The following is a 16,764-nucleotide window of genomic DNA, read 5'->3' on the forward strand; positions in this document are numbered from 1 at the left end:
AATAGAGCTAATCTAGTCCAGTCTCAATTTACAGATGAGAACCCTGATGCCCAGGGAGAGGAGGGGGCCTGCCCGTGGCATTGTTAGTGCACGTAGCAAAGATCCTCACTTCTAAATGAGCTCTACGACTTATGGCCACTGTTAGGAGCCTTGGGTGGGATGACACATCACTGTCTAACATCTTCATTTTATAGAAGGGGAAGCAGATGCAGATAGGAAGAGATACCTGCCCAAGGTCACTTGGAACTCCTACATTCTAATCCAGGTTTCTTTTCCTGTACAAAGTAGCCTCCCCCTGACTAAACACCTGATACCATGACAAATCTTATTCACTTCTAAATTCCTAGTGCCTAGCACATTGCCTGGCTCATAGAGGAATGGACACATGAATGAATCTTAAGACACCGCATAAAGCTCACTTTGCAATTAAATATTTTAAATTCTCAGTCTGTCGGCTGATAAGAAATTTGGCAATAATTTGAAATAAGATGTTTCTTCTTTTGCCTCCTTAGGACAAATAAGTACATCACTGGCTATATTATACAGGCTCTAAAGCCAGGCTGACTTGTTTTCCGGTTCTCTCAGTCACGATCTGTGTGATCTTGCACACATACACTCAATCATTTTATGTCTTGGTTTCCCTATCTGTAACATGAAGATAATAATCAACCTATCTCATGGGACTCACATGGGGATTTAGTGAAATAACACATGTAACGTGGCACACAGTAGCTACTCAATAACTATTAATTTTCTCTTTTTTATAGAATGGTCTACCTAATAAATGTTGAAAACTAGCAGTGTTTTCCTGTTGCTAATGGTAAACTAAAAGTGTGACCATTAGAAAAGATGGCTAAAGGCCAAAGAACCTTCAGGAAGAAATCATCTTGGGAATTGGTGTCAAAAATACCTAGCACATCCAAATGTCAGTAAAACTGCTTCTTCTCTTAAAGTAAAAGTATGCCAAGATTTCGCTTCGGTATTTACAAAGAACTTTATTGCTTGATCTAATCATTAGGGTTTAAAAGAAAATAGAGTCTCTGAAATAAGTGTTCTTGTCCCCTTACTTTCTTCTAAAACTACTAATATTCTAGTAGCATGATATGCTACTCACATGAGTACAGAGCTGTGCTTGGAAAAGAGCAGGACTTCTTGGAAATGACAAAATGGTAAATTACCCTGGAAAGCAAATGGTCTCAGGTCATTCTGGCTCCTCTGCCCTGAGATAAGGTGAACATGTTTGTGGCTACAGGAATTTGTTTTCCATAGATCTCGTACAGATATACAGTCTCAAGGGTCCTCAGTTAAATGCTTTCTGTCATAATACTCAGCGTGTTGATGTGTTGAGGACCAGAAGGTGATTTCTTATTCAAAACAAAACAAAAGTATACTTACCTGGAGGTGGATTTCCAGAATCTTCTTGGATCATTTTAGATAGTTACAGAAGTAACCTGAGCAAGATCAGCAGCCCCTACCCATACCCTAGGGCTTGGATCCTGGAAAGATGCAGGGTAATTAACAAATGTTGGGCTAAAGACGCACTCCCAGAACTTAATACAAATGAGAAAAACCCTCCGTGACACTCAAACCATTTTGCTGTAGTTACAGAAAACATGAAACTACATTACCATCTCTTAAGAGGGAAGCTATTGAACACTGATTTTCTTAGTCTCAAATCTAACCTGTTTATGTGATTAATTCATAACTAGAGGTCCCTCATGGTGTATATACCATGACAGTCTCCTTAAGTACATTGCACTCTATTTGAAGCTTGAAATTAGAAAGGACCAGTTCTCCATTTCCCTTAATTGTCAGAACCACGATTTAGCAAATACTTACGTCCCTTTAGGTACTGTTCGCAAAGGCTGTACTAAACCAAGTGCAGGCCTTTATCAGAAAACACAGGCATGCCGAGAAGAGCAGGGAAGCTTATGATACATGCTTGTAAGATAAAAGAGCTGTCTTGGAATTTTTTCCCAACTTTGCCATTTCCCAATTCTTTTAACTCCAATTTCTTCTGCCACCCACTCCTCACGACACTTTCCCCAAAATAAGACAAAGGAAAACATTTGGGTGACATACAAAAAGACAACTAATATTTATTTTACTCAAGCTTTTCTGTTAAGAAGTTAAACAAAATGATCCCCATTTGAAGGCATTACCAATAATGTTAACATCGTTTCACATATCCCTTCAGTGCGGGATGAAGAAAAACACTTATCTGAATGAAAGAATAAGAAGGACCATCCTTACAGTGGCTTTACTTTGATGTGTGGAGAAAACAAATCCATAAAGTTAGACATAAAATAGCACATGAACCTACTAGTTTCCTACAGGCAGTGGGAATTCCACTGATGTGTTAAAGTCTCCAAGAGCTCTCAAGACCTGGGGATCGGTTTTCAGCAGTTATAAAACAGCCACAGGTACTCCCATAATTCACTGCCCACTTTTCCCTCAACTATTTTACCACTAAAAGAGCAAGATGGAAACACCACCCCCCCCAGCCCATTCCCAGGCCACAGGACCGTCATCAGTAGTTCTTTGGGTAATCAGAATATCAAAGCATCCCCTCCCCGTGCTGCCATCTAAATAGGATGACAGGAAAAATGACTTTGGGTGAGGCATTTAGGTGTTTTGTTTCGCAGAAGTATAATACCTGGCTAGGAAATAATCTCATCCCTACACAGGAAAACCAAATATTCTTTCTAGAGAAGAGTAGGACAGAATAGAACATCCATGCCCGTCTCCCAGCCTCAATCTGACCTCAAATATAAAAGCAGGGGGAGGAAACACCTTGACATCTGCCATTGCCATGAACCCCAATTTCCTCAGGAAAGCCAGGGCACAGTGGTCCTCCACTGTGCCCAAACCTGAAAAGAGCAGGGATGTCTGATCTCCCTTCCCCTAAGAGCAGGAATTGGAAGTAGCATTATCTTATTAATACAAATGGATGAATGTTTGGAGAACCTGTGATATAGAGTTCTCAAGTTCCTACCAGTAATCTGAGTCTATGTGTGTGAGGAGAGAAACATTAGAGGGGACTTCTCATTTCCACACTTTAAATATGGAGGAAGTAGAAGTAGAGGGAATATATATATATGGATAGGTTGTGGGGATGGGTGAGAATGGAGCCTTAACATATGCAAAAAAAAATACAAACGTTGGAGCCTTGGATGGCTGGTTATCAATATAAGAAACAAAACCTACTAATAACCATTTGTGGGAGTAAGGGAAAAGAGAAAGACACAACTATTCTTTTTTTCTCAAGCAAATAGCAAAGTTCTAGGTGAAGATAATACCTGTTTTCTGTTTATAAAATGCATACAGAAACAGTAAATGCCGAAAAGCTTCAAATAAATGCAGAGTCACACAGAAGTTACAAAATATGCGAGAATTAGTCATTGTTTCTCAGTCTACTCACTTTTCCTGAGATGCAAATTACTCCCTGCTCCTCTAGGTGCTGTGAGCAGATTTATATTCTAATTGCTCATGAGAGGTGAAAGACTACACCGAAGGGAATGAGGGAGATGCAAAAGGGGAAATCGAGGTGGGAAGAGGGGTGTTGAAAGGTCTGGAAAATGACTGGTGGAGAAAGAACTGAGGAGCCCCAACTAGACTGTGAATTCTTTGAGGGAGTTGGTGCCTCACACCTGGGGGCCTAACACAATCTGGACGCAGAGTAGATACTTGATTTGAGTAGCGGAGGTGAAGAATAAACAATGCACCATTAGAGACTGTGTCGCTCAAACTCTAATACCCAATAAGTCATTCTGCCTCTACTGCCCTTAAGAGCCTGAAATGGCTTTGAAAGATCTCAGTAAAGAAGCTGCTTCTGCTTTTTCTCACGGCCAACCAACAAGGATGCCTGGGCCTTTCAAAGCAGAGGAAAATGCTGCTGAAGGGGATGAAGACTCCGGACTATTAAAGAGTTTTAATAGCCACAGCCATTACTCAGTGGGATCCCAAACAACAGATAGCAGATTTTATCAATTTTGTTTGCTAGATGTTCTCTATGACTCAAGTCTGACTTTTAGCATTTGCACCCAAAATGAATTCTCCTACAAATAAAATTTGTTGGTATTATTTGAGACAAAGAATACAAAGCAGGCATAGGTCCCTCAGGAAGTTGTCACAACTCCTGGTAAGATTAACTCGACTGCCATCATCACTTTTTGCTTTTGTCCTCTAGTTTGAAGCCTTAGCAAAAGACGTCTGCCTTTTATAATTCAACAGACATGACTCCACTCTTTTCTCCAAAGGGTCCATTATTATTTTTAGTTTTTCGGTGCACGACTCAACATAAAGACCTGTGGCTCTTATGAGCTGCCTGTTTTTAAACGGTCCAGTAGTTTCGGTTTCCATTTAACAAGTTCCCAGATAACAAATGGAAAACGGAATGAATCTTCACAAGGTCACATTGAAGGTTAAAATAAATTATCCCCATCACTGAGAGGCTCTCTTCAGGCTTTCTATCAGCACTACAGAGTCAGTTTCTTCTTTGGTTTGCTTCTCATAGATGTCGTACTTCTTCCAGTGCTGGAAGGGAAGAAAAAACACATACACGATGACTTTTCTAAACAGTGTTCTTTCCCTGAGTACTCGCAGGTTTCTGTGCATGGAACCCCGGGTATATGTTTTCCTGTTTTGTTTGGGGTCTTTTTTTTTTTGACCTAAGAATCTTCATCTATTTGAACCATCAATTAAACAAAACAATCAGGAATTAACGTTAAAGGTGAAAAACACCGTGGGACTGTTATATGATATTTAATAGCCATCTCAAAAGATAAATGTGGACACCTCCAAAATTGGAAACGAAGTCTTTTGAAGAAGAATAAAAGAGCAGCATGCTTTCCTTACTTCAACTGTTTCTATCTTTATTTTTTTACCACTCAAATTTGACCATTGCTCCAGAGATGCAATAGGCTCAAAAAGGCATCAAGGTGAACGGCAATATATAAAATGTCCCAAAAGTCTTAGTGCAGTTAAAAGTTTTGAAAGACCTTGCATTAACAGCTTCATGTAACATCATTTGCGAGACAGGGAATTATGCATATAAGGTAAACTCATCTTGAACTCAATTTAAGTGTGTATCTTACGGTGAAAGCCAATATCCTGGTCCTTGCCTTCCTTCCTTACAAGTCAAAGGAAAGGGTGAAATGTGAGCTCAGTCCCCTCATCTGTAAAATAAAGTTGTTAGACTAAACCAGGGGACTGCAAACTATGGTCTAAGGGCCAAATTCAGCAGGCTGCCTGTTTTTTTAAATAAAGTTTTATTGGAACAGAGCCACCCCCATTTGTTTCTGTACTGTCTACGGCTGTTTTCGTGCTACAACAGCACAGTTGAGTTGCTGTAACAGACCAAAAGGCTTGTGAAACCAAAAATATTTACTATCTGGCTCTTTATAGAAAAAGTTTGCCAATCCCTGCACTAGATTATTTCTAAGCTCCATTTCTGCTCTGTTGTTTTCTGGTTCTATAAGCCTAGAAAAGGAAATGGAAAGAAGGAAAAATAGAAACAAGCAACAATGATGATTCAGCTGCCTCAGGTTGTGCAACTGGAGATGGACTCAGCAGGTCAGGAGCATCCGGTCTTAGAGAACGTATGGAGAGATAAGTTGGAAGACACTGCTTAAAATATCCAAATTCTACTCAGCCTGTGCTCTATAGAGCCCACGAGCCACGACCACTGAAGCTTGCACACCTAGAGCCCGTGCTCTGCAACAAGAGAAGCCACCGCAGTGAGAAGCCCGTGCACCGCAACGAAGAGTAGCCCCTGCTCGCCGCAACTACAGAAAGCCTGTGCGCAGCAACGAAGACCCAACGCAGCCAAAATTAAATAAATAAATAAATTTATTTTTTAAAAAAGAAAAAGTATATTATAGGACCAGGGTTGGCAAACTTTTTCTGTAGATAATAAACATTTTCAGCTTTGAGGGCCATATAGTCTCTGCTGTTGTAACATGAAAGCAGCCATAGACAATATATAAATGAATAGGCATGGCTGTGTTGCAACAAAACTTTATTTATGGACGCCGAAATTTGAATTTCATATTATTTTCTTCTTTATATTTTTTCAACTACTTAAAAGTGTAAACACCATTCGCAGCTTGCAACCTGTACACAAACAACTGGCAGGCAGGAGTCTGTAGTTTACAGAGAAATCCTATGAGGAAGGTAGTGGATGGCAGCATAGCCACTATAAAAAGCACAAGTAGGAAAGGTAAGTAGGGTAAGTAGGAAAGCAAAGCCAAAATCCACGGACACAATCTGCAACAAGACCAGATGAAAGTGATGCCCCCCATGAACCCTGAAATATGAGTGGGTAGGGACAAATTAGAGATGCTACAAGAGCAAAATGGTATTAGCTATGGGAGAGTATGGAGAGGGAATCAGCAGGGCATCTGATAGATCGGAGAATTCTAAAACAACTCACTCAAACTTCAGCAAGCTAACTTATGAACAATAAGTGAGCCTGGCAGGGGGTTGCACCGCCCAAAGAGTGACCAAATGCAAGGAGTCCACAGAACAGCCTGAGAGCCACCTGAGCCCTATGAACTCTCAGAACCATCCGAAGCTCCCTTCCTGGGCAAAGTCCCACTCTGAAGAGAAACTGATAGGAACAGACTCCACACTGGCTAGGACACAGGCAAGAGACACAAACTATAAAGTCCAGATAAAAGTAGACGAGGTGAACAGGCAGAGCCAGATTTCAGGAAGGAATTCACTATAGTTTTGAGAAATTGTCAAAAATAATAGAAGATGGAACTCTATAGCCATGAAATTAGAAAAAAAAAAAAAACTATCCTAAATCAAGTCGTCTCCTAAAACTTTAGGGAAACTAATTTCATGTAAAAATAAGCAACAGAATAATATTCTTATGGAATTAAAAGATGCCAGAAAGATGTCCACAAAATATACACAGATGAAAATTATAATTTAATATTTCAAAACTAGCAAAAGTATATTAAGAAGAAGTTATGTGATATGAAAAACTGTGCATGATATCGAAGAATATAAAAATTCAGAATAAGAACAATTCAGAAATGACATGGTAAAACCCAAGAAACAATTAGAAGTAAAAGAAAATAATCATTTCAGAAATGAAGACTAGCTAGAGGAAACACAGGGGCAAATAAACACAACAGATAAAACTTAAGAGAAACAAAAGATGAAAAGGAGGATTTTTTTTAATCAAAAAGAAATAAAGATAGATGAAAATTATTCGAAAGGATGTGACAAATATAGAAGACAGGCAAGGAAAATAAGGGAACAGAATAACAAAGTCTATAAGTGAAGACATTTTCACTGAAAGTTTTTAAAAAGATTTGAAACTACATACTGAAAAGGCACACTATATACCTTGGAAAATCAACCCAGAATGACTAATACCAAGACATATTCTAGTAAAATTATAGGCCTTCGAAGGAAAAAATCTTTTGACAACCAGGCAAAAAAGACCAAGTGTTTTAACACAGAAAGAGTATTATATTGTCAGCAGACCTTGACAACACTTTATGCCAGAAGAAAATGCATGACATATTTAAGATACCCAAAGCAAGAACATGTAAGCCATGGATTTTATATCTAGCTAAAATGAATTTCAGTGATTAATGCAGGAAACTCCATCAATATGTAAATAATCCAGGAAATGTTGGTCCCATGAATCCTTCCTGAGAAAAGTTTTGGAGTTTCAAAAAACCAAAATGACTGGAGAGACATCAACATAAAGATCGGGGGTTAGCATCAAATACATACCATATAGAATTAAGACTAAAGAGGGCTATAGGGAGACAATATAGTATATAATGGCCTTATGCACTGGAAATGTAGATCCTGGACAACTTTAAGAACGGGGAGAGAATGGGAAGAACATATGGAAAAATTGCTGTCTTTAATAATCGTTGAAAATTATTTTATAGTTTGTCAAGAGTTCAGAAATTCCTTCAGTTCCACCTGTTTCCTTTTCAGCTGTTAAATTCAAATAAAGATAAATATGAGCATTTTATGAAAACATATTATATAATTTGTTAAAAGTGTGGACTGGAGGATCAGGAAGCCTGGGCTCAGATCCCAGCTCTAACTCTTGTTAGTTAGATGTGGATACTAGCTCTGCTAGGCAGCAGCAGTGTAACCTCAAACAAGTTACATATAATCCCTCTGGTGCTTCACTGTCTTCATCTGTATAGTGGAGATAATCCCTGTTGCAGGATGGGGACAAATTAATGAAGGAAGTGCTTAGAAAAGTGTCTAACACATAGCGAAAGTTCAATAAATATGAACTGCTATTATTATTGTTGTTACTATTATTCCATTTACCAGTAAAAGTGCAGTCAGCCCTCCGGAGGAGATGCATAGGTTATGTGCAAATACTACACCATTTAAGGGACTTGAACATCCGTGAATTTGGGTATCCGAGGGAGTCCTGAAGCCAATCCCCCACAGATACCAAGGGACGACTGTATTTCCATTCCTCTATGTTGTTCTCATAACCTTAAAGATGATTATAGCTGGATAACAAGATTAATTTTTCTCTTTTGGTTATCTGTATTTCTCATTTCTCTATAACAAACATATTTCTTTTAAAAGAAATATTATTTTAATTTAAAAGATGCACCCTGAATGTTACATTTTCATTGGTGTCTGCTCATTAGACCCAACGCTTAACTGTGTTGGACAGGAAAAAAGCAATCAGAACACTGCAGCAGAAATGGCTTCTAAGAAAACATTAATTTATTATTATTATTTTTTTATTTATTTATGTTTTTGCGGTACTAGGGCCTCTCACTGTTGCGGCCTCTCCCGTTGCAGAGCACAGGCTCCGGACGCGGAGGCTCCGCGGCATGTGGGATCCTCCCGGACCGGGGCACGAACCCGTGTCCCCTGCATCGGCAGGCGGACTCTCAACCACTGCGCCACCAGGGAAGCCCAAACATTAATTTTTTAATTGCCTTTTTTCATTCCTGAAACTCTGATTACTCTCATTTTCACCCATCGTCAGCATCAGGGCCTTTGCCTGAGCACTGCTTCTATGCATATGTCTATGTAAGGTAAAAGGGACAAAAGCAAAGGCTCTGACCTGTTATTCAGTTTTGTGAATTATATGTCAGTCTAACTTTAAAATGACTTGTAGAAAAAAAAAATCCACAGAATTACAGTCCATAATTCAATTCTTACCCTGCCGACTTTTTAAACAAGGTAATTGACAATAGGATAATGGCCAAAGATGAAAAACATCCTAGATGAAAACACATCAGTGTTTGGGTGGTGAACACAACTGGCTTTTAGTTGTTAGTCATCCTAGAAAAATACATGTATGTATATAGAATCTTTTTTAAAGAAAGAAACAAACGTCATAGAATAATGGAACATCAAGTTTCAGTTTAAGAGTACCTTCAAGATTTGGTTATTTCCCACAGTGAACTGCCAACAGAGGTGAAGTGGGTTTCATGCACCTAAGCACCACGCAAAACACTGGCCTTGTGTGTACAAATCAGCTGATTATGTGCCCCCGTCTTCTTCAGAGCAACAGACACAATAGAAAGTTGTACAATATGAATTGTAGATCCCCGCGCCTTAAAAATCACTGCAGCTTAAAAGGAACCTGTTGAATGTGGTGTGGAGGGGACTAATTTGGTACCATTTGAGGTGGCTATCAATTCAAACACTCACTTTGAAAATTGATAATTAAAGGGAAAGAATTAAACATGTTTCCTACCTTTCTAGCAGAAACCGAATTTCAGAACAACTAAGAAGCCTAGTTGAGGACTGAAAGCAGTGCTTTGTAGGAAAATGCTAGCTTATAAATGTAGATTAAATGATAGATGAGAAAAATCATCATCGTTTCACAACCCCTAATGAGATTATTGATTCAAGCAAGGATACTAATTGGCCACTAAAAAGCATCAGCTGAAGAGTTGACAGGGTGCTAACATTACCAGCACACAGATTATCTTCAGGTGGCAAGGGGAGGAAACGTGTAGATGGCAGGAGGGGACATGCTATTATCACCTTAAATACAGTGGTCCATCTCACTAATGGTGGGACAACTGGATATTATCTGTCTCCTGACAATTGGGACAGCTGGAAATATTTAAATATGGACTGAGTATTAGATGATATTAAGGAATTAATAATTTTTAAAGTGCGGCCATGCTATTTTGGCTATGTAGGAAAGCGATCTTAGCTTTTAAAGATACACACTGAAGTTAAAAAAAAAATTCAGCAGTATTTGGAAATCAACTCCAAGTTAAAAAGCTGCTTTCCAATCAGGAATTCAAAACTGGCACAGTACTGAAAATGTAAGTGGTTTCCAAGAAGCAGAGGAAGAATAGATAATATTTTATGGATGAAAAAGAAATGCAGATGCAGAAGAGAAGCAATTCCCTCCGCAAAGCCCCCCTACCCCCCAAATATGGCCAGCAGCCCAAGTAGTCACACAGAAAAGGCAAACAGCAAAGCAACAGGAGAAAATGCTGCTGGCCAAAATGTTACTACAGTGATGAGCAAAACATTGTCAAAACAGTAGAAACCTTAAGGAAAATGATACAGAAGATTTAATTTACTGGTGGCTAAACCTAAATAAGTTTTTTTTTTTTTTAAAACAACCACTACTGATGGTGCAGCGTGGAAGAAGAAATTGTTTAGAAAGGGCATGGATTATTTCTTGGGATTAGAAGTTGGTAAATTTGGGCTACAATGGCTTCTACTTCAGGTTCTGCAATTCTCTCTCTATGTGATAGTCCTTGAGAAATTTCTCCATGGTCCCCAATGTCCCCATCTTTAAAGTGAGGAGCTGGACTAGAATTTTGAAAATCTATAGTTAAAGACAACTAAACATGTAAACATACACCTCATTAGATGACCTCTAGGGCAATGTTCACTCCATAATTATTCATTCCCTAATTCGATGATTCTAGAAGTAAAAGGACAGTCTTTCTGCTGTATATGCAGTTCAATTTTCGAGAACTGCTGCCATGTAGAGAAAGTAGATTATTCATTTGGTTATAAAGCAAACATGGAAATTTGTTCTATTACCCTTTCCCCTGTCTGGCATTTTTATTATACTTTTAGTTTTAAACACTGATTTTATTTAATGGTCTGCAACCACCGCAAACAAAAACATCTTATGCTTTTAGTGGTCCATCTTGTCAGTGTATCCACCTCACTAAATTATAGAATTATCTGACTCATCAGGACAACATATTATCCTCTAGACAGCAAATTGAAAAAAAGCAATTCTCCCATCTCTGAGAAAGATAATTGATCTGATTTTGCTGTCAATGTTACCATCATTCACTCTATCACCCAGGCCTGAAACCTTGCAATTATTTTTTACTCTCGCCACCTTTCATCACCCACACAGAGTCACCAAGTCGTAATGAGTTTCCTTTAATAATGTCTCTTGCATCAATCTCCTCTGCCACCACCTAAATTCAAATCCCTATTATCTCACAGACCTGGATGACCACAATATTCTCTTTCCCCTTAATGACTTGTACAGTGTTTCTTTTATTATAAAAGTAATACATGCTCATTACAGGCAATTTGGAAATTTCAGAAAGGTAGAGAGAGAATAATATCAATTATCCACAGTCTTCCTGCCCAGAGATGATTATTTTGACGCATTTCCTTCCACTCATTGTTCTATGTATATATTGATGCATTTTTTATAAAAATTAGGATTGTAATACACTACACATTTATGATATGTTTCTTGCACTTACACCGTGAGTATTTTGCTAGGACATTAAATGCTTTGAAAACCTAACTTTTCAAAAAACTTATTCTCGATTGTTGATGTTTCCTTAGTTTCTAATTTTTCGTTTTAGAAACAAATGCTGCATTGACCATCCTTGTACCATTGTTGGATTATTTCCCTAAAATAGATTCCTAAAGAAATAATGACAAGATCAAAGATTCTTGTTACATTTTACCAAGTTGCCCTCCAGAAAGAACACATACCATTTTACAGGCCCACCAGCGTTGCACGAAAAGTGCCAGTTCCCCACCCACTTGTTAACACTGGATATTATCACTTTTTAGAAATGTATTAAGCTGGAAATGTATATCTCATCAATGCTTTGGCTGTACGTCTTGTATATATCAGTGAGTCCAAACATGTTTTCACAGATATTGGACATCTGTGTCATGGCACTTTGACTGTCTTCATTCTGCTAAAAGGTGTAGCAAACTCAAATGCTTTTCAGGGGTCTGGCATGTTAGGTCAACATGTGAAACCACAGTGGGAATTAGGAATTCTCAGGAATTCCTAATCTCAGGAATAGGGCCTGAGATGAACTGGTAGAGTGCATGCCCTGCTTAAGATCCCAAATTGAAAAATTTTAAATACACCACGCTGGCCAAACAAAACATCTGTGGGGCAAATTCAGGACTAGGTTCCCAGTTTGCTACCGTGCTAGCGCCTCCCCTCTCTAATCCATTCCCTCCAGGTTGTTGTCGGAATGATAGGTGTGGAGAGAAGGGAACCCTCTGGCACTGTTGGTGAGAATGTAAATTGGTGCAGCCACTGTGGAGAACAGTATGGAGGTTCCCTAAAGAAACTAAAAATAGAGCTACCATATGATCCTGCAATCCCACTCCTGGGCATATATCTGGAGAAAAACATGGTCTGAAAGGGTACCCCAATGTTCATTGCAGCACTATTTACAATAGCCAGGACATGGAAGCAACCTAAATGTCCACCGACAGAAGAATGGATAAAGAAGATGTGGCACATATATACAATGGAATATTACTCAGCCATTAAAAAGAAGGAAAGAATGCCATTTGCAGCAACGTGGATGGACCTAGAGATCGTCATACTGAGTGAAGTAAGTCAGACAAAGACAAATATCGTATGATATCGCTTATATGCGGAATCTAAAAAAATTGATACAAATGAACTTATTTACAAAACAGAAACAGACTCACAGACTTAAGAGAAGAAACTTATGGTTACCAGGGGGAAGGGTGGGGGGGAGCGATAGTTAGGGAGTTTGGGATTGACATGTACTCACTGCTATATTTAAAATGGATAACCAGCAAGGACCTACTGTAGAGCACAGGGAACTCTGCTCAGTATTATGTAACAACATAAATGGGAAAAGAATTTGAAAAAGAATAGATACATGTATATGTATAACTGAATCACTCTGCTGTACACCTGAAACTAACCCAACATTGTTAATCAACTAGACTGCAATATAAAATAAAAAGTTATAAAAACAAAGAATGATATTCCTAATACCTTCTCATGTAAGGCCAGCCATAACATGACTCCAAATCTGTTTCTCGGAACTCCCCTATCCCAACCCGGTACTTCTATCATACAGAACTCTAAGGAGGTAGTGAGGTTCTTGAGGACAAACATTCTATCTTACAAAAGGCAATGCAGCAGAGTGGAAAGAAAGGGAAAAGTCTAGAATCAGACAGTCCTGGGTCAAATCTCACCTTATTATCTACTAGCTGTGTGGCTGCAGTAGAGTTATTTAACCTCACTGAGGCTCCATTTCCTCATCTGTGAAATGGTACTAACAGCACCTACACCACAGGGTGGTTATGAAGATGGAGCATTTAATACACTGTGTACACACGGTAGACTTCCAATCACTGGTTAGAGGAGCTGTTAGAATACTTGCACAATTCTCAACCTCCAGCATCTGTCTCAGTAGCTGGCAAAATGAAGACACACGGGTGATCCTAAGGAAAATATCTATAACAGTGATTTTCAAAGTGTGCTCCGTGAATGATCATGCCAGGATAGGAATCATCTTTGGGCTCCTTTGAAATATGCAGATTCCTGGGACCCATCCCAGAGCCAGTGAATCCGAACTTCTGAAGGTAGGGCCCAGGATTCTATACTCCTACAAGCACTGCAGTCGACTGTGACTCAAAGCTGAAGAAACACCGTCACCTCAGTGGCAGTATACCAGCCCTTCATCAGGTACCTGACTTCTAGACCTCCCTGGCTAGTGGTGCCCTATCTGGCACAGTTACCCACTGCCCATGCCCATGACTTGGTGAAAAAGTGATCCAGATGGCTCTTCCTCTGACAGCATGGGAGCCTCCCTGCCTTCCTTCCCTAGCCACTGTGTATCACCCGTCATTACAAGAATCGTTTGGGCATTAAAGATAAATGGAAAGTACTATCAATAGTAATGCTAAGCACTAACACTTACTAAGCACCTATAATGTGCCAGACACACTAAGTGGTTTCTACGTATTAAATTAATTTAATCCACATAACAACACTATGAGGCAGGTGCTATCGTTACCTCCACTTTTTACAAGTGGGAAAACTGAGGCACAGGAAGGTTAAGGAAGTTACCTAAGGTCAAACAGATGGTAGATGACACAGCAGAGATTTGAATCCAGACAATCTGACTCCAGAGCGCAGGCTGTTATCTACTGTGCTGTACTATTTCCCTGAATTAACTGCCCTATGCCTGAAATGACTAACTTAAGACATATACAATAATATCGATATTTATTTCATTTAGTGCCTTTATTATTTTATTTGGGTGAATGTATTTATCAGAGAAGCCTCAAACTCTCTTGTTCCCATAAGGTCTTAGCTTTTCCAGCCACAAATTCTAGCGTGAGAGTCTGCAGCCAGCTAACTCTAACAGTTCGGGTGGGTTTGCTCTAGTTCCATGTCTTCGGAGGCCAGCTTTCCAGGCAATAGCATGAACACAATCTATTTCAATTGTTTACCTTATCTTTCTATTTCCCTAAATCAAGTTTGAAAAATTACTCCAGTCAGAAGACCTGCCTATTGGCTTAGTTTCATAAAGGAGGCTCCACCCCCTGCAGGTTTAGATCAAATATGTTCCCTACCCCAGAGAGAGAATGAAGCCCCGTGAAACAAGACAGACGAAGTATTCTGGGAACTTCTTAAAAGCTATGCTTGGCCTGAGATACAACATTTTAAATCAGCTCTTCTTTAATCTTTTAGATAAAACGTAGCTTAAAATAACCAATTTTGAAATGAAATTCTGACACATGCTACAACATGGATGAACCTTGAAAATGTTATGCTAAGTGAAAGAAGCCAGACACAAAAGGACAAATATTATAGGATTCCATTTATATGAGGTACCCAGGTTAGGCAAATTCAGAGAGACAGAAAGCAGAATAGAGGTTACCAGGGCTTGAGGGGAATGGAGAGTTATTGCTTAATGGGTACAGTTTCTGTTTGGAATGATGAAAAAGTTCTGGAAATAGTGAAGATGGTTGCACAACACTGTAAATGTACTTAATGCCATTGAACTGGATACTGAAAACTGGTTAAAATGGTAAATTTTATGTTTTACCAAATTTTTTTAAAATCCCATAGCCTCCCCCCCCCCAAAAATCAATTTCAAACTTCACAGAGTCAGTGCTTACCAGGGTATCATCATTCTGGTCTCCAAACATTTCTTTAAAAATCTTGCCAGGATCAGGAATTGGAGGGAATATAATAATCTTGAGCCTTTAAGAAAACAGAGACATTTTTGATCAAACCTTCCATTCCACAGAAATGTCCCACTTAAATACAGCCATATTAAAAGAAGGCTTGGACAAAAGACATGGTACACAAGTCATCTTTAGTGATAACGTACTTGTGAAAAAATTTCTAAAACAAGCTGAGAAATCGATCTCCTAAAAGTATCAAGTGTGGATAAAGCAAAGGGCCCATCAGTAGCAGACTACTTATACCCTTTCAATGAAAAAAAATTTTTCCAGCTTTATTGAGATATACTTGATAAACAAAAATTGTATAAATTTGAGGTGTACAAAGTGACATTTTAATATATGTGTACATTGTGAAATGATGATCACAATTAAGCTAATTAACACATCCATCACCTCACATAGTTATAATTGTGTGTGTGGCACTGTGTGTGTTATCCTCTATCATTTAAATAAAAATGGTGCTTTACTTATCACAGATCAGATGGGAGCTTGCTGTTTATAATTTTGAAAAAAATAATCTTCCGAGAACGGGGGCATTCTCTTTAATTTCTCTTCCTTATTTTCCTTGTCTCCTCTCTGTTTTTTTTTTAATTAAAAAAAATTTTAATTGAAGTATAGTTGATTTACATTGTTGTGTTAATTACTTCTGTACAGCAAAGTGACTCAGTTATACATATATATATACGTTCTTTTTCACATTCTTTTCCATTACGGTTTATCACAGGATATTGAATCTAGTTCCCTGTGCTACACAGTAAGACCTTGTTGTTTATCCATTCTATACATAATAGTTTGCATCTTGGGCTTCCCTGGTGGCACAGTGGTTGAGAGTCCGCCTGCCGATGCAGGGGACACGGGTTCGTGCCCCGGTCCGGGAAGATCCCACATGCCGCGGAAGCGGCTGGGCCCGTGAGCCATGGCTGCTGAGCCTGCGCGTCCGGAGCCTGTGCTCCGCAACGGGAGAGGTCACAACAGTGAGAGGCCCATGTACCACACACACACACACACACACAAAAAAAAGTTTGCATCTTATAATCCTAAACTCCCACTCCATCCCTCCCCCACCTCCCTCCCCCTTGGCATCCACCCCAGTCTATTCTCTATGTCCATGATTCTGTTTCTGTTTCATAGATATGTTCATTTGGGTCACGTTTTAGATTCCACTTATAAGTGATATCATAAGGTATTTGTCTTTCTCTCTCTGACTTACTTCACTTAGTATGATAATCTCTAGTTGCTGCAAATGGCATTATTTCATTCTTTTTTTATGGCTGAGTAGTATTCCATTGTATATATGTACCACATCTTCTT

The 16,764-nt window shown here is 39.0% G+C and overlaps 1 protein-coding gene across 1 annotated transcript in view; it reads right to left on the bottom strand.

The window, feature by feature from the left end:
- Positions 1-2,074: 2,074 nt before the first annotated feature.
- The window catches only part of IL13RA1 (interleukin 13 receptor subunit alpha 1), a 65,094-nt gene continuing 50,404 nt past the window's right edge, over positions 2,075-16,764 (bottom strand). The window contains exons 10-11 of the mRNA XM_022562948.3: positions 15,385-15,469; positions 2,075-4,536 (exon numbers count right to left, since the gene is read on the bottom strand). Coding sequence (XP_022418656.1) covers positions 4,444-4,536; positions 15,385-15,469 — 178 coding nt within the window. The 3' untranslated portion in view covers positions 2,075-4,443. The remainder of the gene's footprint in view (positions 4,537-15,384; positions 15,470-16,764) is intronic.

Source organism: Delphinapterus leucas, chromosome X (genome assembly GCF_059928025.1).
Source record: "Delphinapterus leucas isolate spDelLeu-1000000601 "Yukka" chromosome X, BTC_Dleu_Yukka2, whole genome shotgun sequence".
Classification (NCBI taxonomy): Eukaryota; Metazoa; Chordata; class Mammalia; order Artiodactyla; family Monodontidae; genus Delphinapterus; species Delphinapterus leucas.